At 38.8% G+C, this 25,328-nt stretch overlaps 1 protein-coding gene across 5 annotated transcripts in view; it reads left to right on the top strand.

Moving 5' to 3' along the window:
- rap1gap2a (RAP1 GTPase activating protein 2a) overlaps nt 1-25,328 on the top strand; it is a 149,164-nt gene that overhangs the window by 64,671 nt on the left and 59,165 nt on the right. Inside the window, exon 1 of one of the 5 annotated variants that reach the window (XM_024276479.2) lies at nt 17,869-18,481. The exons of the other annotated variants lie outside the window; for them this stretch is intronic. Coding sequence (XP_024132247.1) covers nt 18,354-18,481 — 128 coding nt within the window. The 5' untranslated portion in view covers nt 17,869-18,353. Of the gene's footprint in view, nt 1-17,868; nt 18,482-25,328 lie in introns of those variants that run through there. 5 annotated transcript variants of the gene reach the window in all.

The raw sequence follows: 25,328 nt of genomic DNA, 5'->3' as shown, positions 1-25,328 counted from the left end.
ATTAAAATAAACAATCACAACATATACGCACGCTTCTCTCTGTGTGCCTCAACAACAGATATATTAAAGAAGTGTAGGCCTACTAACTTACTTCTTCTTAGCAGTAACATTGGGTAATAATTTTAAGGATATGAACTTATCCATGATGGCAAAAACAAAAAAAGCTCTAGCAGAAGCGCCTGTTAACCGTCGCAGAAAAATGCATGTCTGGTGTGAATTGCAGGAGAGAGCGGATGTTATGTGCACTCCGCTTCACCCTGCGTCCAGTGTGAACCTAATTTTACTCTGTGACACACTTTCAGGAACACCATAAACGCACGTTCGCCACCTACAGTTGGAGGGAGCTTGGTGTGAAATATCGAAGACGTGGGAATCTTGCATGAGGCTTTTTCTATACATATACATATATATATATATATATATATATATATATGTATATATGTATTTGTATCTAACAGACTGTAGTCTGTATACAAACATACATATATATATATATATAATTTCTTTTCAAAGAAAGTGGTTGTTTGAATGTTACTGAAGGTGAATGTAGCTATAAGGCCTTGGTCTACCTGTGCTCAAATGTTGACCGTCATTATCCATGCCTCTCCTACTTGTCTCTTTCCCTCTTCTCTTCCATCTCCATCTGTCGCCTCTTCATAAACACATGGTGTTTGGTGCGGTTGACTCAGCAAGGGCCCTGACTGTGTGGGCTTCAAGCACAGCCACTGAAACACATGCTTACACTCCTCTGTCTCTCATGCACTGAGCTGTTCCATCAGAGACAAAGTGGGTATGAAGGGTCTCACTGTGCATCAAAGTTAATCGTCTGTATTAAAAACATAAAAAAACAGAAACAGAGCAAGAGAAACAAATTCAAATGGCAGTCCTTGATATACACATATCAGAAAGCAGACTGTGGTTCCTTGGATCATCATTTGTGGTTGAAAGTGTGCCAGGGTATTAACAATGTCCGCTGAGACACAGGAGGAGGAGACTGAGAGAATGGAGGCAGATAAGAGACACAAAAGGAGGGGGAGAAAGGTGGATGAGAAGAGCAAGCTGGCATAAATGCAGCTCACTTCTAACACAAAAGAGAATCAGTCTTGGGGAGGGACAGACACGTAGATGAGTGCATGTTTCACAGTGCATGTTTCACAGTGCTTGTCTGGAGCTTAATATGCAGCAGGGTGCAGAGTTTCAGTCCACTCTTTTCTGAAGACATCTGAATGGACTTGGAACCAAATGTGACATTTTAATCAATTCTCACAATTTTGGAGGCTGTGATGTCAAGCTGATACACTGACAAAAACATCAACTGTTGGATTAGGAATTGGAATCCAGCCACATATTGCTTACTTTTTTTCTTTTGCTTTATTCTTAAACTAAAAAAAGGAATAATAACCACTGTATTTTTTAGAACATGCAGCCTTATTTCTTTGTGAAAAAAGCCTTATAATCTGGAGCACCTCCTAGGGATTTATTCTGTTTACTGATGTCAAACAGATTTTGAGAGGTCAAAACGTCTAAACGCTAGTCCTTTTTTTGAATCAAAATCAAGTTTGGGTATTGTAAATACATGTAGCGATGTCATAGCCTACTTGTTTTTTTTGTGTTTTTTTTTTCTTTACGTTTTCTTAACAAGGTCAGTGTAGTTGCAGTTGCTTTAGCTGTATTAGATTTTTTACGTATCAAACAAGTTTGTTTGTTATTGTAATTAAGCTAATGCTGCTGACATGTACCGGTGTCGTACTGTATTTTTTTTCATTCTAACAAGGTTTGGAGTTAGCGTAATTGCAGTTGTTTTAGCTGCCTATCAATCTGGATTTTTTTAGGTGTAGCAAACAAGATTGTTTGTCATTGTAAATAAGCTAATGCTGCTAACATGTAGCAGCGTCATATAGTGTTTTTGTCTTGTTTTTTTTTACACTTTTATAACAAGGCTGAGAGTTAGTGTAGTTGCAGTTCTTTTTGTTCTATCAGTCTTTTTTTTTACATGGAGCAAAAAGGTCAGTTGTTATTGTAAATAAGGTAATGCTGTTAACATGTAGCGGTGGCATACTTTTTTTATTTTATTTGTTTACATTTTTCTAAGAAAGATGAGAGTTAGCCTAGTAACAGTTGTTTTAGCTGCCTGTCAGTCTGGATATTTTTACATGTAGCAAACAAAGTTGTTTGTTATTGTAAATAAGCTAATACTGCTAACATGTAGCGGCGTCATACAGCATTGTTTTTTCCTTTCTTCTAACAAGGCTGAGAGCATAATTGTAGTAGTTTTAACTGCTTATCAGTTTGTTCTTCTCATGTGTAGCAAACAGGTTTGGTTGTTGTTGTAAATAAGCTAAAGCTGCTAACACGTGGCAGTGTCTGACTGTTTTCTTTTCTTGTTCATAACTAGATTTGGAGTTTGCATATTTACAGTAACAATGTTTCAGAAATATCAGTGAAACTTACATGTTGTAAGAGAGACAGGGATTAACAAGTTTTACAAATAAGCTAACGTGGCTAAATTTGGCTAATGCTTCTAAAGTGTCTATGCCTAACGCAGATAATGTGTAGCGTGTCACAAACAAGCTCTAGAAACTAGAGTTATTATAAAAGCAGATAATAAATTCTAACTGACAGACTTATCTCTGACTCTTCTGTCTCGTCTATTGCACCTCATCATTCGGTGTACCTAAACATAATTTTAAAAATCCACCATTTCATTGATGGAGCGCCCTATATGACTGTGGGATGAATACTGAAGAAAATACAGTAATTTAAAAGTTAAATTGGACAAAAACATGCAAGTTTCTGTGAAGTTAAGATAAAATTGAGACCTGAAGGTCATCATTTGTGCTGTGGTTGTGTTTATTAGATTATTTACAACACATGAGTAAAAACACAGAAAAGACTGTCTTCCTTCATGTCACAAAGTTTTTCCCTAATCAAAAGAATCTCAGATCTTGATATTTTCAGTGAGTTATAAACCATAGGTGATGGCTGAAAATGTTTTTGTGTTTTATTTTTAAATAAATTAGTCAAAGCCAGATGGGTTTTTGTTGGTTTGATGTTTTCAGATAAAGATGGTAAAAATGAAATGCTGGCAAAAATAAGTGCATCTGGTAAGTAATATGCCCTTCAAAAATAAATAAAAAAATAAACAAATAAGCACAGACGTTATATTCACTGCTCTGGAGTGAACACAGTTGTCATAGACGTTCCAGGCTGTCAGGTCATAATACCCGTGTTATGTTGTCATAGTCAGAAAGGAAAGTGCAGACATTGTGCACACTTGGACAAACGCTCCAATGATTTCATGATTCCACTTTATAATTGCACACATCCATTTATCTCTGCCTCTTCTCTCTAAAATAATCTATTTATTTAAAATTTGTTTTGCTAGTTTTATAGGGTTTTTTCAGAGAATCCAAATTCTTCCCCTACCCCAACTGCTTCTCCATACCAATATAATGAGCCCTCCAAACGCTGAGTTATGGAAAAATAGTTCAGACGTTACTCCCACTGAATGGTGTCATCAAATAGTCGCCGGTCAGCTACGTTAGCGCATAGCTGCTAGCACTTGGGAAAATACAAAACACTTAATAACTTTAAGAAACTCACGCTAAAACAAAAAGTCATTTCTTACATCTAAATGGAAACTTCTGCACCTCTGCACAGATGACCCCCAGAGGGAAACACAACCAGAAGTCTTTACCTGTACCTCAGATTCAGCCTTTGAACAGTATGTTTCAAGTCTCATTTTTAACAACAATGTACAACCTAAAAAAGTGAAACCTAAACATAATGTCATATTTTTATTATCTTCAAATAACAATTTATAAATAGGTAGTTATGAGTTAATTAAAATATTTACATTGTGCAAAGTTAATATATCTGTACTGTTTTTTCCCCGTAATTCTATTAAATAAAAATTAAAATCAAATGATAAAGAATTTGAGTATTTTATTTTTTAGCTGTTTTGCTTACTAGTTGGGCTGCACGGTGGTGCAGTGGTTAGCGCTCTTGCCTCACAGCGAGAAGGCCCCGGTTCAAATCCCGGCTGGGACCTTTCTGTGTGGAGTTTGCATGTTCTCCCCGTGCATGCGTGGGTTTTCACCGGGGACTCCGGCTTCCTCCCACCGTCCAAAAACATGCTTCTTAGGTTAATTGGTGACTCTAAATTGTCCCTAGGTGTGAATGTGAGAGTGGATGTGTGTGTGATTGAGGCCCTGTGACAGACTGGAGACCTGTCCAGGGTGTACCCCGCCTTCGCCCATCAGTAGCCGGGATAGGCTCCGGCACCCCCGCGACCCCGACAGGGAAGAAGCGGTCTGGAAGATGAATGAATGAATGAATGCTTACTAGTTACCAATGCTTATCTCAGACTGAGTTTATTTAAAATATTATATGAAGTGTATTCAAATAAATTACGGAAAAAAATAAAATTATATGTATATATATATATATATATATATATATATATATATATATATATATATATATGATATATTGGTCAAAAAATAATACATATACACACACACACACATATATATAATATAATTGAAATAATGTTAAATTATTCCTGTAAGGAAAAAAAAATATTACTCAATCACTTATTATAATAGTTACTTAATTTTCTGCCTTTTATTATAATAGGTAAAATATCCATATTTTCTTTTCGTCTTGCAAGCTTTGGATGGATTTTCACAGTTTAAATACCACAGGCTTTAAAGTATCACGATCATAAGGAGAAAAAATTAAAAGAGGGAAAGAAAACAAAACACCTCATTGGAAGCTGGAAATGCCCCCACCCCCAGTCTAAACCCTCTGTGTTTGTGCCAGGGTCAGCTATAGGTGCTGCCGCGTCAGGCATCTGGTTTCCTAATAATAAGCAAAACACTATCCTTCAAGACATTTAAGACTTTCTGGCTTAAAGGGTTTTTTTTCTAAACCAAACAGAATTTTCATTAAAAAGAGCCCCCAATGCCCCTCTCTTTCTTTGCTTGACACAATTTCCTGAGTGTGTGACATGTTTTCAAGCGAGGAGGCAGCTCCACGTTTGTCTTTGCACCTCTGCTTAACAGCGGTCTGCGTTAGAGGGGGCAATTATTGAATTAAAATCATATCAAAGCGGATACAGATTCTCGTCCTTTCAAGTGCTGCAAACACCAGAGCTGTTCTTATGATTGTCTGATTTCACATTGAAATTGTCGTTTATTTCCCAATAGTGTGAAGTGTTCACTGTTGAGCTTCCCATGTCACCTAACATGATATATTCAGCTGAATGAAGCTGAATTGTCTTTTAAATGTGTGAGAAAAGTCCCTCTATGTGTGAAATGCTTGTGGGTTTAGTGTGTGGAGCCATAACTCACTCTGTAGTGTGCTGCCATAAACTTATCTTAAATGAATAATCTGTTGACTTCCGCGTTTTGTTTTGCGGCTGATAGTACACGACGGTGATTCGGGAAGCTGTTAAAACAGCTGTTCTGGGAAAGATTCTTCATCGAGCAGTTTGATGATTCACTCTGTGTCTTCAGTGGAGGATCCGGCTAGTTTACAGGAAACGCTGCCCTGAACTGATGCTTAGGAGGACAGAAAAGAACACAGAGATTTATCCTCCTTTGAGTTTAGGAGGTCAAAAGTCAAAGGAGAAATTGAATGAAGTAATGTTTTTGTGCAGAACCCCATTCATCAGGAAAAACTAACTAGAAGAAGAGTAAGTGTGCTAGACTGACCTTGTGAGAGAGTGCCTGCCTTAAAATAGTGAGTTCAAATCCAAGGCCGAGTCATATTGAAGACTAAAATTGCCACTCAATGCCTCCCTGTTTGATATCCACTCCGATCATCTTTTATCTGTCGTAAAAGTGTTCTCAGCTGTTTTATAAATTATGATTATGCTTCTTTTAACCAACATTTCTAGGACATATTTTCTGCAGAACAACTGTAGTTCATTAGAAATTCATTAGAAATAGACACTGGAGGTGGAACTGTTACAGCAGAGTAAGCCTGTCCTTATTTCCCATCATCCCTTTGGTTACACTCCTAACCAAACATCTCTGGTGCAACAACAGTTCTGATCCAGATTCCAGCTCAGATAAAGAAACAAAGACGTTCATGGATCTATTTGTCTGCAAGAGGATGCATCAGGATGCAACAGAGCAGGAAACTTGAGGCTTGCTGATTGTAGCTTCACAGCTAAGCGTTTTTCAAACAGAATTTTGTTTGTCTGCTCCGAAATGGAGAAATACTCACACAGTTTTAAGCTTATTTTTTTTTTGTCTTTGTCAGGAGTGTCAAACTTAATTACACTTGGGGCCAAAATCCAAAACACACCTTAGGTCGCGGGCCGAACATGATAAACATTTATTGAACACTCTAATACAGCATTTTAAAACTTGAAAACCGTAACTTTTTGACATAATTATGAACTAGATATATTGAATTCCCTGCAATAATGCCAGCGTAAATGCTGTAAGATGAATTTGGCCGCTGAAGATGCTGAAATTGATAGCTAAAAACGCTGAAGCTAATAGCTGAAAAAGCTGAAGTTGATAGCCAGCTAAAATATTAGCTAAATGGCAAATTAGCCTAAAAAAAAAAAACTTGGTTAGTTAAAAAGCTAGCATGTAGCTAAAATAATAGCTAAATTTCAAAATAGCCTAAAAAAGTGAAAAAAGCCTATATTTAGCCAAAACAGCTAACATGTAAATGTTAGCCTAAATCCAAAACAGCCTAAAAGAAAATTCTGTAAGAAATGACAAGGTGGAAGAAATAAAATTTGCTAAATCGTCTAGATCGTTCAGCTTCTTAGCCCCGCCCACTTTCCCAGTTATTCTGCAGTTGGATCATCACTTCCTGTTCGACTAACGCTTATCGGGAAGAATCCTAAAGCCAGTTCACTCATAAATACTTTATTTTTATATAGTCAGAGCTTTCAAAGAAAAAAAATGTTTTTTTTTAAAGATAAGTGTGTTTTTGATGGGAAAACGGCTTTGACATTTTCAGAATAAAAGCAGATCTATTAGTACTTCAGTTGATTGGTCAATTTTCATCTCAATTTTTATTTGATTAATAATAATGCATTAGTCTGTTGTTTGATTAACAGGATTTGTGTTGTAAATATAATTTAAAATGTGTGGAATATAATCCTGAACACAAGAAAATTGTCCTCTGCAGACAAAAGAAATGTGGTTATATTTATACATTTAAAGTTATTAAAAACTTGCTTTTTGTGGAATAATTTGCACCATATTAAAATCATTAAAAAACAATAATTAAAACCACATACAAATATTCTCTAAATTCATAATCTCTGATGTTACCTGAAGGATTTTAAAAAGTGAAAAGGAAGCCAGAATTGTTATCGTTTCATTGTTTTGTTGTTCCTAACAGATAACACATTTATACATTTTTTATTAGATTTTTTTCACTAAGTTTTAATGAGATACGTTTCAAAGAGATGTTGGGCAGATGGTAGCAAGCACAGAGCCTGCAGAAAATAGAAGAAGACCCTCTTTCTGTGAAAATTGAAAACCACACACCTTCTAAACCTGCACAACTGAGATAAAAAAGGAAGAATATTTTACTATGAAATTGTTGGAGAACTATCTATGCGTTCATCACAGTTTTTAGGAGATGAGAAAGAAGGTTTGATCAAACACAAAAAGGTACAAAAGCTTTGAAACGGAAGAACACAATACGTCTTTGTCCCTTTAGCAGTACTTCAACTGACTTAAAGTAGATGAAAGTGGGTCGGAAAATACATAAACTCAACGATGATAAATGTAATGTTCACTAAAACTGAAAAGAATATTTCAGCAAACGAAACTTTGAAGCTGATAAGAACATGAGAAGCTTTTGTTTTCTGCAAGAAACAGCGTGAGGATCTCTCCAGGTTTGAGTTGAATCTTTAGACTGTCAATACAAAACATCTTCCCTACAAAAAGCCAACACTCTCCTTGACTAAGGCTGGTTTAGAATAGGAAATAACACGAGATCATTGTCACTATGGTACAACCCATCAGATCCACAACGTCTTTCATTCTGTGTATTTGCATTTGGAAGGACGCATTGAATAGCTTCATGCACACACAGTTCTGCAGCTCACTAAATCTCCTAGATCAGAATGAAGATTTTATAGTTAAGAAAATCTACCAAAATACATTCATTTAATTGTGATCCTCCTGATCATTTCCATATGTTTTTCTGCACATAAAAACTCAATCATGCTTTCAGCAATTTCAGCTATCTTGGTAGGAAAACATTCAGCTTGTTCAGGACATTTCTGCTTGTATTTCTGGTATTCATAAACTTTATATATATATATTTTTAATAAGCAAAATATACCTCATAGGAAATGAATGAGAAAGTCTTCAAATTCCAAAATTTTAAGTAGATTAGCAACAAGTCTCTAAATATATTCATGAGCTATGTTTCAATCTCTTAGTAATTTTCAAAAAAATTGGAATTTACCTAATATTTGAGCAACATGCTTATGTTTTTGACTAATTTGTAATCTACTGGAGGGTTCGACTAATTTAGTTTACAGAGGAATTTTAGGCTATTTTAGAGAGTAGATAAGCAACAAGCTAGCTTTTTTGGCTAATTTGGTATTTACTAAGGTTTTTTAGGCTAATTTGGAGTTTAGCTGATATTTAAGCAACATACTAAATATTTTTACAAAATTGACATGTATTAGGGATTTTTAAGCAAGTTTACCAGAAATGTTTCTGAAATGTAGGCCAACGTCAGCGCTCTTTCATGGCTCTTTAACAAAATTTCCAGTCTTTTAGTAAATTTAACATTTTGCAAATAATTTTTGCATTTTCAGGAAATCCCTTCAGCAATTAAATTAAATTGCATCACCATTTTCTGCAAAAAGCTTCAGCATCTTCAGCAACTACTTTCAGCAAAAAGCATTCACACCGCATTATCACAGGTAATGCAAGTTTTCTAGTTCTGATTGATTTTTTTTTTATCTTTTAAACCTTTATTAAAGAAAGTAACACTATCCAGTCATAATAAATAAGCAGCATCTTTCTGCACTTTTTTTTTCAAATGGATGAATAAATGTGTATGCACATGTTTTTATAGAGGTGAAGCAGACGTCCTTCATGGTGAAAAAATTCCATTTCATCTACGAATATTTGACTGTCCAACTATTAGGAAATGGCAGAAGAACGTTTTTGTGTGTTTACAGCAAATGTGCATGTAAATGTCACCCAAACTGAAACAAAAGTGTTCATTAACAGCTGTGGAGGCAGACATAGCGAGAACAGTAACAGTTCTGAGTCACTGAGTAAATGTCATCATGTATTTTAGAGGAATTCCACTTGTTTTGGCTGACTTGTTCTTATTTAGTCATGTTTTGTGTTGAGTTATTTTGTGTTGTCCTGCCCATCACAGCACACCTGGTTCAAGTCTCATCAATGACTTTTGTCACTGATTCGGATTGAGTTAAAGTTCAACTCCGATCCTTTTTTGATCCATTGTAAAAGTGTTCCTGCAGTCTTTTAATTACAGTCGTATGCAAAAGTTTGGGCACCCCTGATCATTTTCAAGGTTTCATAAATCATTGGTTGTTTGAATCACCAATTTAATTAAAGTATATCATAAAGTAGACAAACAGAGTGATATTTGAGCAGTGAAATGAAGTTTGTAGGATTAATTGAAAGTGTGCAATAATTACTTTAAAAAATAGGCAGGTATTATATTATTCTGAGTGTTAGCCGCGATACCTGTAACTCCTATACTTGTTTATAACTTGCTAAAGAGACAGACTGATACCAGTAGAACAAATGCTACTGTGACAACTCCCAACCTTGTTAATAACGGGTAAAAGTAACACAGCTCGACACGTTAGCCACATTAGCCACGTTAGCTTATTTACAATAACACCCAACCTTAAAACTTGGGAAAAAATAATCACATTCTGACAAAGAATTGAAAAAGACTTTTGAAATTACAGCAAAATGAATGTTTTAATGTCAATTTTGCTTGGTTATCTACACCTTTTCAAATAAAAAAAAATAATTAGAATCCTTAAAGTGTAACTAAACCCTAATTCAGCTTTTTTGGCTCTATAAATGGGGCTTTAGGGGTGCTGCTTGTTGGTTTTGGGAACATTTTTGACAAATAAAAAAAAAAACTTGTTTAATTCTTGAAAATATAGTCAAGGCTGTCTGTTTGCTGCCTCCTACAGGTTGAATTGAGGTATTACAGTTGAATGTCGTGATTGGTCAAACCATTTATGTCCTTCATCATTTTAGAAGTCCCACGTCATGATCTGGAGCTCCAGTAATGATAACAGTCCTGTTCTCCAGCCCACCCCTCCAACTGGATTTACAAATTTCGTCTTTGGGGTGGAGTCAGCCATGTGGTACAATGATTAGTTTATTCTAAGGTTTATTCTAATGTTTTCAGTGTGGAAAGATTAAGAAGGTGTTACAAATTCACCCATGCTTGTTGTTTTTGTAATTTTGAATTTTTACAAGTTATTTCTTAGTAAAAATTTTGAGTTTTGCTAATATGTTAGCATTTTGTTTGCTGTTCTGGCTAAAATAGACATTTTTCTAGTTCTTTAAGCAATTTTAGATATTTGCTAATATGTTAGCATTATACTAGCCGTTTTGGCAAAAAAATGAAATTTTTTCTAGTTCTTTAGGAAAATTTAGAAATTAGTTAATATGTTAGCATCATGCAAGCTGTTTTGGCAAAATTAGACAGTTTCTTTTGCCTAAAATGGCATTTAGCTAGTATTTTTAGCAAGCTTTCAGCTTCAACAATTTTAGCTATTGGCTTTAGCAGCTACATTCAGCTTACATCATTCACATTTGCATTATAACTGGTAATCCTATATAACTAGGATTAATAACTTTTCATTTTTTAATTTAGATATTTTTATTGTTAAAAGTCAAATAACTTAAAAACCTCTGAAAAAACACCTTTTCTGTTCCCTCGGGTTAAAATAACCAGCTGCATCTTAGTCGTCGTTCACCTCAAAATGTTTGTCCTGATAAGAGATACATTTTTTTCCTTTTTTAACTTCTTCTCTTGGGGGTCATATTTTCGTTTCTATGAAAACACAGCATTTCAGAGATAAACTGGGATTTTTGTCATTTCCATTTAAGGCTCCTCTGCTTCGCTGCAGACAGCCTGTAGTTCTTTGTGCCTTGACCAGTGATGGTAATTGGATGGCCCTGCTGAAAATGTGAAGATACGCATCTGCAGCATTACATCCGCTGGAGAACACAGAAAACAGGGATCTCTCATTTGTGCTTGTGTATTTTGGGGGTGGAGTGCTTACTCTGCAGGAGCTGTGAAGGTCATTCGGTGATATTCCGCTGCAGCAATTCTGTTGCTCAGTCAAGCATTTGGCCTGAGTGTGGATGTGAGTGTGTGGAGAGGGCCGCGGGAAGAAGACGGACAGACCTGTTGAAATGATTACTACAATGTAATCCATTAAAGACGTTTGTGGGCGGACCGTGTAATTTGTGCGCGGGCGCTGTCAGGGAACAAGCAGGTCGTGTGGGGAGGTTGTGTTGACAGCTTGGCATCTGCGTGTTTGCCAGACACTTTAGTAGCTGTGAAGTGACAGGAAGGGCTGTGCTTCAAGCAAGTGTGTAACCAGTGTTTGAACACAGAGAAAGGAAGACACTGAGAAAAAGGAGTACATTAGGTATTGTGCTGGCATCACTCGCATACTAAGCAGAAGTTTGAATACCCACTCTGGTGAAAATGATGTTTTATAATGTACTTTTGAGCTTTTTCTGGTGCAGAGAACATTTGTAAAGAAAAATTCAGCTTAAAATTGCTTTTCTGAGTGTTTCTTTATTTAAACGGTTGTGAATCAGGAGAAGACAGGAAAACGCAGTTTATAAAGGAGCGTATTTGTGATGTAGAAAATACGTTGGGCAGGCCACAAGCTCCGGGCTCTCAAGAAATCGGAGGGGATTGGCCAACAGTCCCGCCCACAACTCAGAGGGGAATTTCTATTAAACTCCTGCCGCTCTGGAGAAACTATGTCCTAGAAACCAACTCAGGTTTTTTACAGATTTGTCTAAAAACAGAATAATCAGGTATTTATTAAGCTTGACACTCATTAACACATTGGGACACGTGGGAGGAGCTACCGCCAGATGTTTTCAGCCTGATTGCTACATGAAGCGGTGTCTGTGTTCATCTCATTTACAATGAAGACACAGATGATGTTAAGAGATCATGTTTGTTTTGATTTTTTATTTTCTAGATGAAAATATAAAAAAATATAATCAAGTTTTTGTCTGGCCGCCAGCTCGCCTCCTGGAGGCTGGCATAGTGATCGCGATCGCTACAGCCCATGGGCCCTGCAATGACTGTTCAGAGTGCAGCTGCTTTTGCCCAACAGTAGCCTCCAGAAAGCCTGTTGCCCCGAAAGGGATACTCTGGGTTAACCCTTGTGCTCTTACGGGGTTCCAGATGACCCCACGCTTATATTGGTGTCGCACCGTTTAAATCACACAGCTAAAATTGTACTGGTCAAATCGCACAGCTGAAATTGTACTGGTCAAATCGCACAGCTGAAATTGCGCTTCTGAAATCGTACTACTCTAATCGCATAGCTGAAATCATAGAGCTGAAATCGCAGAGCTGAAATCATAACACTCTAATCGCACAGTTGAAAATGCGTCGTTGAAATCGTGCTGCTGAAATCCTACCACTCTAATCGCACAGCTGAAATCGCGCCGCTGAAATTATACCGCTCAAATCGCAAAGCTGAAATCACGATGCTGAAATAGTACCACAAAAATCCTAAAATCATACCGCTAAAATCGCAGAGATGAAATCCCAAAGCTGAAATCTTACCGCTCAAATCACACATCTAAAATCATGCCACTGGAATCGCACCAGTCAAATCACACAGCTGAAATCACGTCACTAAAGTAGCACAGCTGAAATCATGCCGCTTAAATCATACCGGACAAATTGCACGGCTGAAATCACGCCACTAAAATCAACACCGGAAATCGCGCTGCTGAACTTGTACCCCTAAAATTGGACCGCTCAAATCGCATTGCTGAAATCACACAGCTGAAACTGCACCGGTCTAATCACGGCTGAAATTGCGCCACAGGACCTTAGATTGCGTCTGTACCACTGATTTAACACTGAAACTGTCCGTCTCTGCCGCATGAATCAGGTGGTGAACACAGCTTTACTGGTGTGTTTATTTAGGGTCTATCAGTGCGTACTGTTCAAAGAAGGAGTGTTGATTCTTCTTGGTATTATCCTTCTGATTTAGTGTTCTTTCTGTTTACTGTGTTTGTTGTCTTCAGGTGATTTTTAAGTGTGGTGGTCTGGAGGATTTGATAATCATCCAGCCGTTTCTGCTTCTGCTGATTAGTGCTGAGTGTATTCATGTCTGTGTTTTCTGCTGGTTTGGCCTGATCCTCTCGTGGGCATTCTATTGCTTTTTCGTATTTCACTGTGGTTTCCGTTTCTGTTGGGTTGTCTTGTTTCAGCGTGTTTTTCCTTTTATTCTTGTTAAACTTTAAATTCGGTTCCTCCTCCCTCCATGCCAGTGTTTGTGTGCATGCACATTAATGCTTTTATTAGTTGGTAACCATCTGTCTGCAGGGAATCGCTGACGACTGCTGCGAGCTTGTTTGTTTGGCCCCCCCACATGGGAAGGAGGGGTTGAAATGCTCAGGTGACTGACTGTGAGTTTAATGTCCTGCACCGACGGCTGTGGGAAAAGAGCCGCCGAGGGTAAACCTTCAAGGCGTGCCGTGTGTGGCTGTCAGGACGATGGAGCTCTGGGGTTTATTCAGGCCCGTCCTCTGGCAGCTGTCTGGTTTCCATGGCGCTGATCATACACAGAGAAGGCTATCATCTTTTATTTAATAGCTGCATTTATTGCTGCTGGGTTCTTTTTTTTTTTTTTTTTGAAATTAATTTATGCGCTGGGTGTTGTCAGAGAAAAACCGAGGCGTCTCATCTGTTGAGATTTCTTTGTGTCTTGTCCTGAATGATCCATTTTTGTTGTAATTATCCTCTGTACAAGCGCCAAAGCCGCTCCATTATAGCTGGTGAACAACTTTCACCTTTTTATTATGGTTGTGCAATGTCACCCCGACAGGTTCCACCAAATGTGCATCATGAATCACAGCTTTTCTGCTGCGTCAGCCCTTTTGAAGCCTCACGCGCAGCTTTGTGTCTTTGTCCTTGTCTGCAAAGTTTTATCTTTGAAGAAAAGTGACCCTCATTTGTACCTTCTGATGTTTTTTGTCATAATACAGAAAAACAAAAAGTATAAAATCATCAGAGAAGCATAATCAATGCGTTTAATGAGGTGTACAAAATACGACGTTCATTCGGGGTGCTGCACACATAACAAGCACAGATGGTTTCATTCCAAACCCTTTTTTTTTACATCTGCTGTTTCTTTGAGTACAAAGACAAAAAAAAAAAAGATGTGAAAAATGAACTGTCCTTTGCTGAATACAATCCAAATGTCACCATGTAAGCTGGTTCATCACATTACACATCCATCTGCTTCCCTCCTCCATCACCTCTAATACCTACAAGCATTCAACATGACATTTCAGTCTGCACACGCACCTGATAGGCTAAATGAAAAGAGTCAAAACCCACGAAAAGCAATCTAATGTGTGCTTGTCTTTTTCTCAAGCAGTTTAAATAGAAAATTTAAAATACTTTGTAAAAATCTATATGCTTACAAAGGGATTTCTTCTAGTCTTCATAACAAATAAAATGTATCTTTGTGGTTTTAAAAGCCTTAATAAAGTTGTTTAAAAATTGTTTTAAAAACATTTTAAACCTAAGTTGGTCGAGCTGCTTTTTTCCCTCAGAATCTACTGGAATTCCGTTGATCGTGTTAATGGTTAAAAAGTTACAGTAAATTAAAGAGCACAAACACTGGAGCTCTGGTGTTAAAAGGGTTAAGAAAAATGTAATGGTCCCTTCATGAAATCTGGTGTACAAATAAAGTTTAAAGCAAAAATTTTACAAGAGGATGAAGACAAACTTTACCCTCAAAAGTTGAGTGAAACTGGAGGCAATAAAAATCAATCACCCATTTGAGCCTCATACAGCCCGGTCCGGTCCGTGAAACTAATGTCTAACATTAAACCGCTGCCTGAATAAAGTTGGGGAGCACTAGTACGAAGGAAAAATAGCCCGACACGACAGTTCTCTACAGCTTCATGAAGGGCCAAGCACATCGGAATAAATGAGACATGCTCAGCCTTGAATCCTCTTTTTTGCACCCTGAAGGCTAGTTCAAACCCAGTTTCTACATGACAGCAATAGGAACACATCCTATCCTCTGCAAATGCACAGCTGCTTGCTTCACATTAAAAAAAAGCTACTCAACTCATTTAGTTTAGCCAAAAAAGAAGACACGTTGGCTTTTAGTGCTATATTTACAGTATTTTCCACATTATAGGGCGCACCGGCAATGAATGGTCTATTTCCAAAATGATGTCATATATAAGGCGGACAGAACAATAATGCTATGGTCACACCAGGCGCTTCTTTGGGAACATTCTTGAACTTGCAGTTAGCCCACAATGTTCACAATGGAGTATTACTACTCAACATTGGCACGTTCAACACCGACAGTTGTAAGAGGCTTGGTGCAAAATGTAAAAGTGGTAAAAAGCTTCCTAATCTCGCTGCAGGCTTTTTCTTTCACATCTCTATTCTGATACATTATACCCTTGATGTCATAAAAATCTAGCAAGAAGGTACAAACAGCATTAATTCATTTCTCCTCCACAATCAATTTTCTAACAGTTGACACTTCCATGAATTAAAGGAGACGCCACCCATACATCCAAATCCCTGATTAGTCAAAGTCTGACCTGGTTAAACTTTTAACAAGCGTTAAATGGTCGCAGGTTTAGGAAATAAAGCCCAAAAATGGTGTGAAAACTGTATTAAGTGTATTAAGTGACAACAAAGAGTCACAGATAAATCCGTCAGTCAGTCAGACTTCATTAACTAATTTTATAGTTCATAATTCTGCAGCATGTTTATATCAGGCTACACATTAGCCACGTTAGCATATTCACAGTACCTGTGACATCCAACACCAATACATATTACCCACCTTAGCTTCTTCACAATACCTATAACTTTAAAACACTGCTACATGTTAGCCGGGTTAGCATATTCAAAATATCTGTTTCGTCAAACACCGCTACATGTTAGCCACATTAGCATATTCACAATACATTGTAAAACCCAACACCACTACATGTTAGCTGCATTAGCATATTCTCACTACCTGAAACATCCAGCCCCGCTACATGTTGGCCTAATTAGCATATTTACAATAACCAACACTTTCAATCCCGGTACAGTTTTGCCGCATTAGAATATTTACATTATCTGTAACATCTAGGAGCGCTACATGTTAGCCATGTAAACATATCCACAATACCTGTAACATCCGACACCACTACATGTTAACTGCATTAGCTTATTCACAATACTCATAACATCCAACACTGCTACATGTTAGCCACGTTAGCTTATTCATAATACCTGTAACATGCAACACCACAACATGTTAGCTGCGTTACCTTACTCACAATATCTGTAACATTCATCACCGCTACATGTTAGCCGTGTTAACATATTCTTAAACATCCAACTCAACTACACTTTAGTCGCATCAGCATATTCGCAATATCTGTAACATCCAACACCAATACGCCACGTTAACATATTCACAATACCTGTAACATCCAACACCGTATGTTAACTGGGTTGGCTTATTCATAATACCTGTAATACCCAACACCGCAACGTTAGCAAGGTCGCATATTTTCAATACCCATAACATCCAACACCGCGACATGTTAACCATGTTAGCATATTTACAATACTTGTAACAGCCAATACTGCCCTCATGTTAGCCACGTTAGCTTATTCAGAATACCTTTGACATCCAATACCACAACATGTTGGCTGTGTTAGCTTATTCACAGTACTTATAACATCTGTGTTTGGAAGTCGTAAAAAACAGACTAACAATTCGATGGTGTGCCTCTCAAAATCGCTTTGACAACAGAGCCATAGTTAATCCCTAGCTAAGGGACTACATGTTTTTTTGTTTTTTTAAAAATAGTTAAGGCTTTTAGGTACATCTGTGGAAAAATCGATAATCGCCTGATCCATTGATTTTATTCTTTGCACAGCAATGTTAGTAACCTTTTTATTGCCATATAAAAAGAAGCTACAAGAAAAACAAGTGTGGAGCTAACAGGTTAGGATAACATTAAAAGCAAACAAACTGGCCTGCTAACAGTTGATGGATCTGAAAGCAGAAGCAAACAGGTGAGCAGAGACGGAGACGGAACACTCCAGATCAATATGCTCTGTGATGGTGACTGCCTTTGCTCTATTTACTGACAACTGGGAGGGAAAACCTGCACATGCTGAACAGGACCAGTAACAAAAGCAGGGCTCAAGAAGCATGCAGAAGTTAACAAAAATATCAAAGTGGCAGACATCAAGATAAATTTGACATGATGCATTTTATGTTTCTGTTTCTTACATGGGCAGCATTTCAGCTTTCTTGTCCTTGAAAAAGGCAGAGCAGGCAATCAGATGATAAGTCGGCTTGAATTGAAATTTCACACCTTGTGTGAGTGTGTGAGCACACGTGGGGAGGTGGGAAAGGTGTTAGCGTGTGTGTTTTTGCCTGGAAATGAAATCACCAAGGCAAGCAGATAGAACAAGGCCAAACAGATTAATGTCAAATTATTAAAGTAGAAACAAGGACATCAAGATAGAAAAACGAAGGGGACAGAGGAGTGAGAGGAGTAAGGGGAGGCGTCTTGTGCTCCCTGCACCTATCGGATGGCGGAAAGGAGTGGCTATGAAGACGAGGAGGAGGGAGCTAGCAGCAGCAGCAAGAGGCACAGAGGGAGAGGAAGCAGAGCATGTTGAGAAAAGGAGGGAGAGGCGGGAAGACAGAGGCTGGCAGACAGAGAGATGCAGAGCTACAGTGTCCGTGAGGCTGCTCCTCTTCATCCTTTCATCAGGGACCATGAAGCGTTGTGGTGCAGTCATGTGCACATTCACTGCAGGAACAAAGAGGGCAGATAGTTCACCTTGAGCTGGAGTACCCCACTTGGACCTCTGGAATTACTACTAACCGATTCATCCTGTCAGGACAACTTTTGGATTTCTCCTGAAAGGGACAGTTTGCTGGTCAAGAGGCTGTCATTGAGTGGGGAGGAAGGGGGGTTTGTGCCGGCTAAGAACTCTCAGCTGTTCAATCCAGCAAACGCCCAAGAAAGCCCAACCTTGGAACAGCTGTCGCCCAAATAGTTTCCTTGGCACCAGCCGACGCTGCCGGCATGTCTCAGTCCAGAGGACGCTACCACAACAAAAAGGCCGGCATCCGGGCAGCTGTGATCCTGATTGGACTCCTGCACAAGTCCCGCAAAGCCAAGGAAAGGGAGAGGGAAAGAGAGGAGAGCGAAGGGTGGGTAAAGTTTGTGCCGAGGTTTCTTCGGATGAGAGGTGCATGCTGGGAGAAAACGCCAGGGACAAGCATCCTGTCCTCAGTGTCAGGAAAAACTTTCCTGGCTTGTTATGTCCTCTAATACGTAACTTCAGAGAAATGGGGGCACTTTAATCCTTTAATGGTTCACTGATTCTTGCATTTGCAGTTTAGTTGTAGGTCCATTTCTTTGGAGAGATCTGGAGTGTTTTGAGTGAGTCTGCCTCGTTGACCGCTCTTGTGTTTGTATCTGGGTCAGTGGAAAGAAAAACACATGGGGAAGAGGGAACAAGGTAGTGAGGAGTGTGAGTGAACAGAGGTTTGCCCGGAGTGCCCAAAAGTGAGAATGAGAGGACAAAACAGACCAGTAAAAAGAGATGGACATGAACAAACAAAAGAGCCTTCCAGCATCCAACTCTCTTTATAGCTCTTCATGTCTAGACCTCCCAATTTGTTTTCATACTGAACACATTGTGCAGTCAGCACTTGTTGATGCACTGTGTTAGAACAAGACTGCATCTGAGGGTTGACAACTGCATCCTGGTAGGAGAAAATTCCACAAAAAAAAAACAAGTATTATTAATGAGTAACGGCTTCTTTTTCAAGAGCTTCTATAAAGGTAGATATTTGCATGTGAAAGGACGTTATTTCCTGATAGACTTTCACTCAACATACACATGCAAAGTGGGATTTTCCCTGCCCAGCGCTCTGGAGCCAGATCACCTTACTGCTAGTAGTACTGTGTGCGGGGGAATTAGACCCCTGAGAACAATCCACCTGGTAGCAAACGGCGCATGAGGTCGACAGGGTCCAGCCTGCTAATGTCCCTTCCTCCCCCTTCAGCAGACCTGTCTGCCTTAGCTAACTTTAGATGTACAGTTAAGTGGAACCTGAGAAGATCATTGGAGATTGTGTAATTGTGATGGCATGGTGTGTGTGCCTTTAAACATTACATGAGGAGTCCCAAATGCACTTGTTTTAATAGCTCAGACCAAAATAGACGGTAACACAGTTTGCAAATGCTGATAAGTTCATTCGACCTCAGTGAGCGTCCATAGTGTAGTTCAGATGCAAAGAAAGTCTGGGTCAAACTTTTACTTCTTTCAGTGACCGTTTAACCATTTAGCTCCAGTGTTGACATCCTTTTGAATATCGTAGCTCTTCATCCGTTGATACAGTTGACTTAATTCCTGCAGATTCTGAAGTCACAAATCAGCTGTTGATTTGTGACTTTTTACAGTGGTAAAGTGTTTACACCATGGTCCCCAAAGTGGGGCCCGCGGGTCAAATTTGGCTAACTAAAGGTTATTTTTTGGCCCGCCAAGTCATGGGTGCAGAAGCAATGGAGTGTTTAGTTTAAACCCCTTACCTGTTTACCATTGATTCTCTATGATGTTCCAAAACTCTATGGCTGTAATATACTTTCAACCTCTGGGTGGTGCTGTCAGCACTTTCTTTCCCTGTTACTATGTGTGAAACGACCCCCAAGTGAGTCAGATCTGGGCTTTTTGTGTTGGAAATTCCCAGGAGCCTTCAGGTCACTTCCAATGGCTTTAGTAACCTTTTTCAGCCAGCCAAGATGGAGCAACAACGGCAGTGGCAAACGAATAAAGTCAAAAGACCAGCTCTCTCATTAAAATCCTAGTCTGCTGTTTTTATTTGGCCTGTGGACCGGGATCCCATTTAGATTTTCGCCCTTTGAGCAAGAAAGTTTGGACACCCCTGCCCAGTAAATATTTCAATGTGGGCCTCATATGGTTTACCTTTGGGCTGATTTGGTGGGCCCCAGGTGCGTTTTTCCACGGGTACCATGTTGGCCCACCTGTGTTTGCCCATACTGTATTTTTGGGCTCTACGTTCTAAACGTGCAGCCATTGAAAGATAAACCAGTTCAGCTTTGACCAATCAAGGACTTGGTGGGACGAATGGATGACATCCTTTTTAATTAACAGAAGTGGTCGTGAAGATAAATTGTTCTTTGTGGTTTGACTAGGAGTGAAATGACACTAAGTCTGTCATATATCAGAATAGAGCTGTGAAAGAAAAAGCCTGGAGCAAGATTGACGAGATTTGTGCAACTTCCACATTTCACACCAAAACTCTTCCAACCGGGAGTACATACGCTAGTATCGGGTAGTGACGGTCCAGTGTGAACACTGCGGGCTAAAATGTGCATCACATTCCTGGTATGAACAAAGCAGTAACTGGTTAAACTAAGAAGCAACAGAAGCACTACCAACCTAAAAAAACACATCTCACATCTGAGCTTCCACGGGTGACCATCATTCTGAGATGATCATCTCAGATTGTAACCCTGTCTGGTGGACTTGGCCGTTGTGCAGGTGATTTTGCTGCAGTGGTTTATTGCCTTGCAACAACTGATAACTGGACAATTATGTCTGGACTGCAACAAGACCCAGAAGCCCTCCCATTCAAATGTTCTGTTGTTGCCACTGTGTCTGGGTCACCACATCATCCATCCTCTGTGTCTAAAGTGGTTTTCCTTGAGTGTTAGAGATCATCTGCATCCTTTCTAACTTCAAATTTCAAGGCTGTTGTCTTTATTGTTATTATTTTCATCATGAATGATAGGAAAGTGAATCATCACCCACTGCATTACAGGTGAAGGGGCACCATATCTTTTTTCTTTAATTCTTAACAATGTTCATTTTTTTTTCTCACGAAGAACACGAACCGGAAGCAAACACAAAAGCTTGCAGTCAGGCTTCTTGCCTGTCTTTTGTTCATTCCTCTCCCTCTGAATCTGAGCTGACAGACACATACTGTATATGTGCCCTCCATTAGGCAGAACAGCATGAGATCTGCTGCTTCTATCTGAATGTTTCTACCACTGTCTGCGCATCACTGTCATCCATAGCTCCTTAATCTCTGGCTCCGAATATGATTTGTTTGTGTATTCATGTTTCTTTCCCAGCTTTGTGCATGCGGCGCATCTTAAAGACCAATTCAGAAAGACCCGGTTTGGGTTTATTTCTCTGTCGATTCGTGGTTGTGTGGTCAGCAGTGAGCGGGCATGTGAGTGAAAGATTCAATTATTCTGCCAGAGCATTCCTAAAATGATTTCAAATTGTCGGTACCAGGCGTGTTCACAATCTGTGTTCCTCCACCAAAGATGGGATGTTCTGGAAACAATCACTGATGCAAACAACACTTTTTCTATGGACAAACCCAGTTTTTCCATTCACTCTCTGTACAGATTCCTTGTGAGTAAAGCCGTTTACTCATCTGTATTTACCCTCAGAAAGGAGGCACATCGTGTTTATTCTTAGTGTCGTCATATGTCATAATCTCAGAACGCTCTGTGACTGGCTCGGAGTGTACCAAGCTTTTTGACCTTCTGACTACTTTGCCAAGGCTTTTCCAGTTCCCCTTTTCATGGTTTTCACCAGATACGATTACAATCTTCAAATTCGAAATGCATTTAAATTCAAGCTTCTGGAACCTTAAATTGGAAAAACAGCTGTCACGGTTTTAACTTGAAGTATTTAGATCAGGGGTCTCAAACTGGAGGCCCGCGGGCCATTTGTGGCCCCCAAGACAATATTTTGCAGCCCCCACTTTAATATGAAAGTTTAATTTCGCAAGTTTTGTATAAATGGCACTTTTACCCTGCTGTGTGCGGAGCTGACGAACCAACCAATCATGGTAGGGTATATAGGTCTTGGGGGCGTGACATTGACAGGGCTTGAAGCACTGAAGTCCACTGTCTATGTTTCTGGTCCATTTTCTATGTCTACTGGACAAATTTATCGAACATTTGTCTATAATTGCAGCCAGGCACAAACCTCAATTATTAATTTCTCCTCCATTATCAAATTTCTAAAGGTTAGCACTTCCGTGAATGAAAGGGAAGATGATCCTTACGTCGCTACTGAATCTGAGTTCCTGATTGGCCAACGTTCAACTGGCTATGAGCAAGTGTTCAGTTGCCACAATGTCTGCACATGGAGACTGCAATCGGACTTAAAAAGTTGCATAATGATGCAAGAGTTTTGAACGTGGAAGCCTGACATACACGTGTTTACATCGACTTTCCATTGGATGAGATTGCTCAAACGCACGTTTCCAAGCTCCGTGTGAATGTAGCATTAACCCTTGTGATATCCTAGACATGTTTACATTAAAAATGGGGTCATCTGAACCCCACAAGACAGCATGCTGAACTTTTTCTTATCAAGGATTTTTTAATCTTCACTAGTGTCTGTGGAAGACATGAAATCCTGTCCACTTTTGTCATGGGAGGGACCACACATTAATGTAAGGGTCGGGTCGTATGGAGCCCATAGAAGAGCACAAGGGCTAAGTGTTCACTACAACCTTTTGCTTGCACAAGACAGTAGAAAAAAAATATGCATGAACATTTTTGCCCCACGGGCTCACTGAGCACTCTACGACTTTAAAATGACCTGCAGGTCGTTTTTTCCTGCAGACATCCAGTATCTAACCAAAAGAGGACTTATGACTACGGCCTGAGACACATAAATGATTTAACTGGCTTGACTCTTGGATAGAATTGTCCAGTTATGGGAGACAGTTATAACAAACACAAATCAAAAGCCTGTCAGACCTCTGACAGAGGATACGGCATCTTATCCATTTTGAATACATAAAACACTGCTCACGTTTGACCCGTCCTGGTCACTGTTAGTACCTATCTTACATAGTATTATGCGTACTTTCGCTATTTGTTTTGCAGTATTTCTAGTGTCCCTTCTTATGCAGCCTTCTGTTGCCTTTTAGATTGTTTTTGTTGATTTTGTGTTTTAAAGTTGCACAGACTCATGGTAACATCTTCCAGAGGTCACCAAGTGACCTTTGACATGTCTGAGATTCAGTTCAATCGTCCATGAAATTGATCACAGCTAAAAAATCTTCACCCGGGACTTAAAAGGACGTTTCCAGGGGTGCAGAGCCAGACTCCGGTGATTGCCAGTTAGCGCTCAAATCAGAAGGAAAAGCGATATTAATGACACAATGACTCACTCTGTGATTTTGACGAACTATTACTTGAAGGTAAATTGATGTTACAAAAGCGTATTTACATGAAAATGGAATTTGACTCAGTCTGGTCCATATTTCACTTAGCAGCCAATCGTAATAGAAGGAAACCCTCAGACAGCTATTGACTGATGGGTTGGTGAGTCACTGAAACTAACTAATGGTGTTGTCACAGTACTATTACAGCACTGAATGTCAAAAGACATCAGAGTACAAGAAAGATAGTGGAGTTCTTTTCACACTACAGTCAAAAAAGACCCAAAACAAGACCAATGATGCTCAGCTAATTTGACTTTCAAAATACTCAATTTTTATTTTTGGTGTTTTTAACATGTTCTTGTGGCGTTTTCCTGATGATGGATAAATATATTTTAAAAAATTATGCTTAGAGTTTCATTTTTTAATATTTCTTTGTTCAAATAGGAACAGATGAAACAGTCTCCAAACCCCAGCGGACCACTGTCCCCCCACAACTCAGATGCAAATTTCTAATGAATTTTCTACTGCTCTGCAGAAACTATGTCCAAAAAACACCTTTTTTTAAAACTTTCTTTTAGAAAACAAGCATAATTAAAAGACCACTGGGAACACTTTTCAAACAACTAAAAATTATCCTTGAACATTTTTTGGTCATCCGGCACAATGTGTAATTTAAATGTAATGCTTTGGGGGCCTGGGATTTTATTTTAAGAATAAAAGCAGCTTTTCCTTCAAATAGGATCACAGCCTGACCTTTCCTCTGATGCACCCATTGACTCTAGTAAGAGAACTGGACAGAGTGAGTGTGACATCAACTATTTAAAAATTAGTCACTTCCGGCTCCGACCAAATCAATTCAGTTGCCATTCCTTCGCACTGGAGCCAGAGGACGTCAGTAGGCAGTGATTGGTTCAAGTTGGTCTGAGTCAATGTTCCCATGGCAACCACTCTCACTAATCAGGAGTTGGAAGACCACATCCATGCCACCAAAAACAGGCTCAGAAGAATATGAAACATTTCTTAAGTTTGAGGTGGGGGACCTTTTATCGAGACATCTGATTGGGCAGTTTATAAAATGAATAACTCGAGTTAAAGAAATAATATCATGAAAAAAGGTAGGATTACTAAGAAATTGTTCTTTGTAAAAAAAAAATTAAAAAAAAAGTACCAAAGCAAGAATGGTTATTCTGACAAATAAAATGACTTTCTATAAAAGTCTATGGGATTTTGGCATCTCGGAGGCAGTGGTACTTCCTGTTTGTAACATGAGGGAGGAGGTCAGTCCAGTACTTATATACAGTCAATGGATGTGTACAGGTCAGCATCCATATAAGTAACAATTGTGAAAGGGTTTCACTGCATCTACAAACAAATAAACAAATACTAAGCAAAAGGACAACTATCATTTGAGATAAATATCTACAAAAAACTGTAAAAGGCTGTAAAATAATTAGCTGTTACTGGAAAACAATATTTTTTTTTACTTTTATTCCAGTTTACTGAAATGTTCCAATAAATGCTGAGATTATTTTTGAATTGAAAATGAAGACATTGCCTTGACTAAATGGCTAAATAGACTTTTACTGGACTGGCTCAGTGCAGTGTAAATCCAAGCCAGGTCATTCCAAAACAAGGCATTCTGACCTAAATCTCATCCCTACTGATCAGTGGAAATGTGGCTTTCACATTCTGTCTTATGTTTTTTCTAAGTCAGATTGACTTTCCACTACACTCAGTCATACCATAGGTTTAAATGTGTCACATGTTGCATTTCACCACATAATGTAGTCAGAGTTATCCTTTCTAAAGTCCCCCATGACAATTTTTTTTT

This window comes from Oryzias melastigma, linkage group LG13 (genome assembly GCF_002922805.2).
Source record: "Oryzias melastigma strain HK-1 linkage group LG13, ASM292280v2, whole genome shotgun sequence".
NCBI classification, from domain to species: Eukaryota; Metazoa; Chordata; class Actinopteri; order Beloniformes; family Adrianichthyidae; genus Oryzias; species Oryzias melastigma.
The sequence above is the reverse complement of the archived record's forward strand: the minus strand, read 5'-3'. Positions and strand labels throughout refer to the sequence as shown.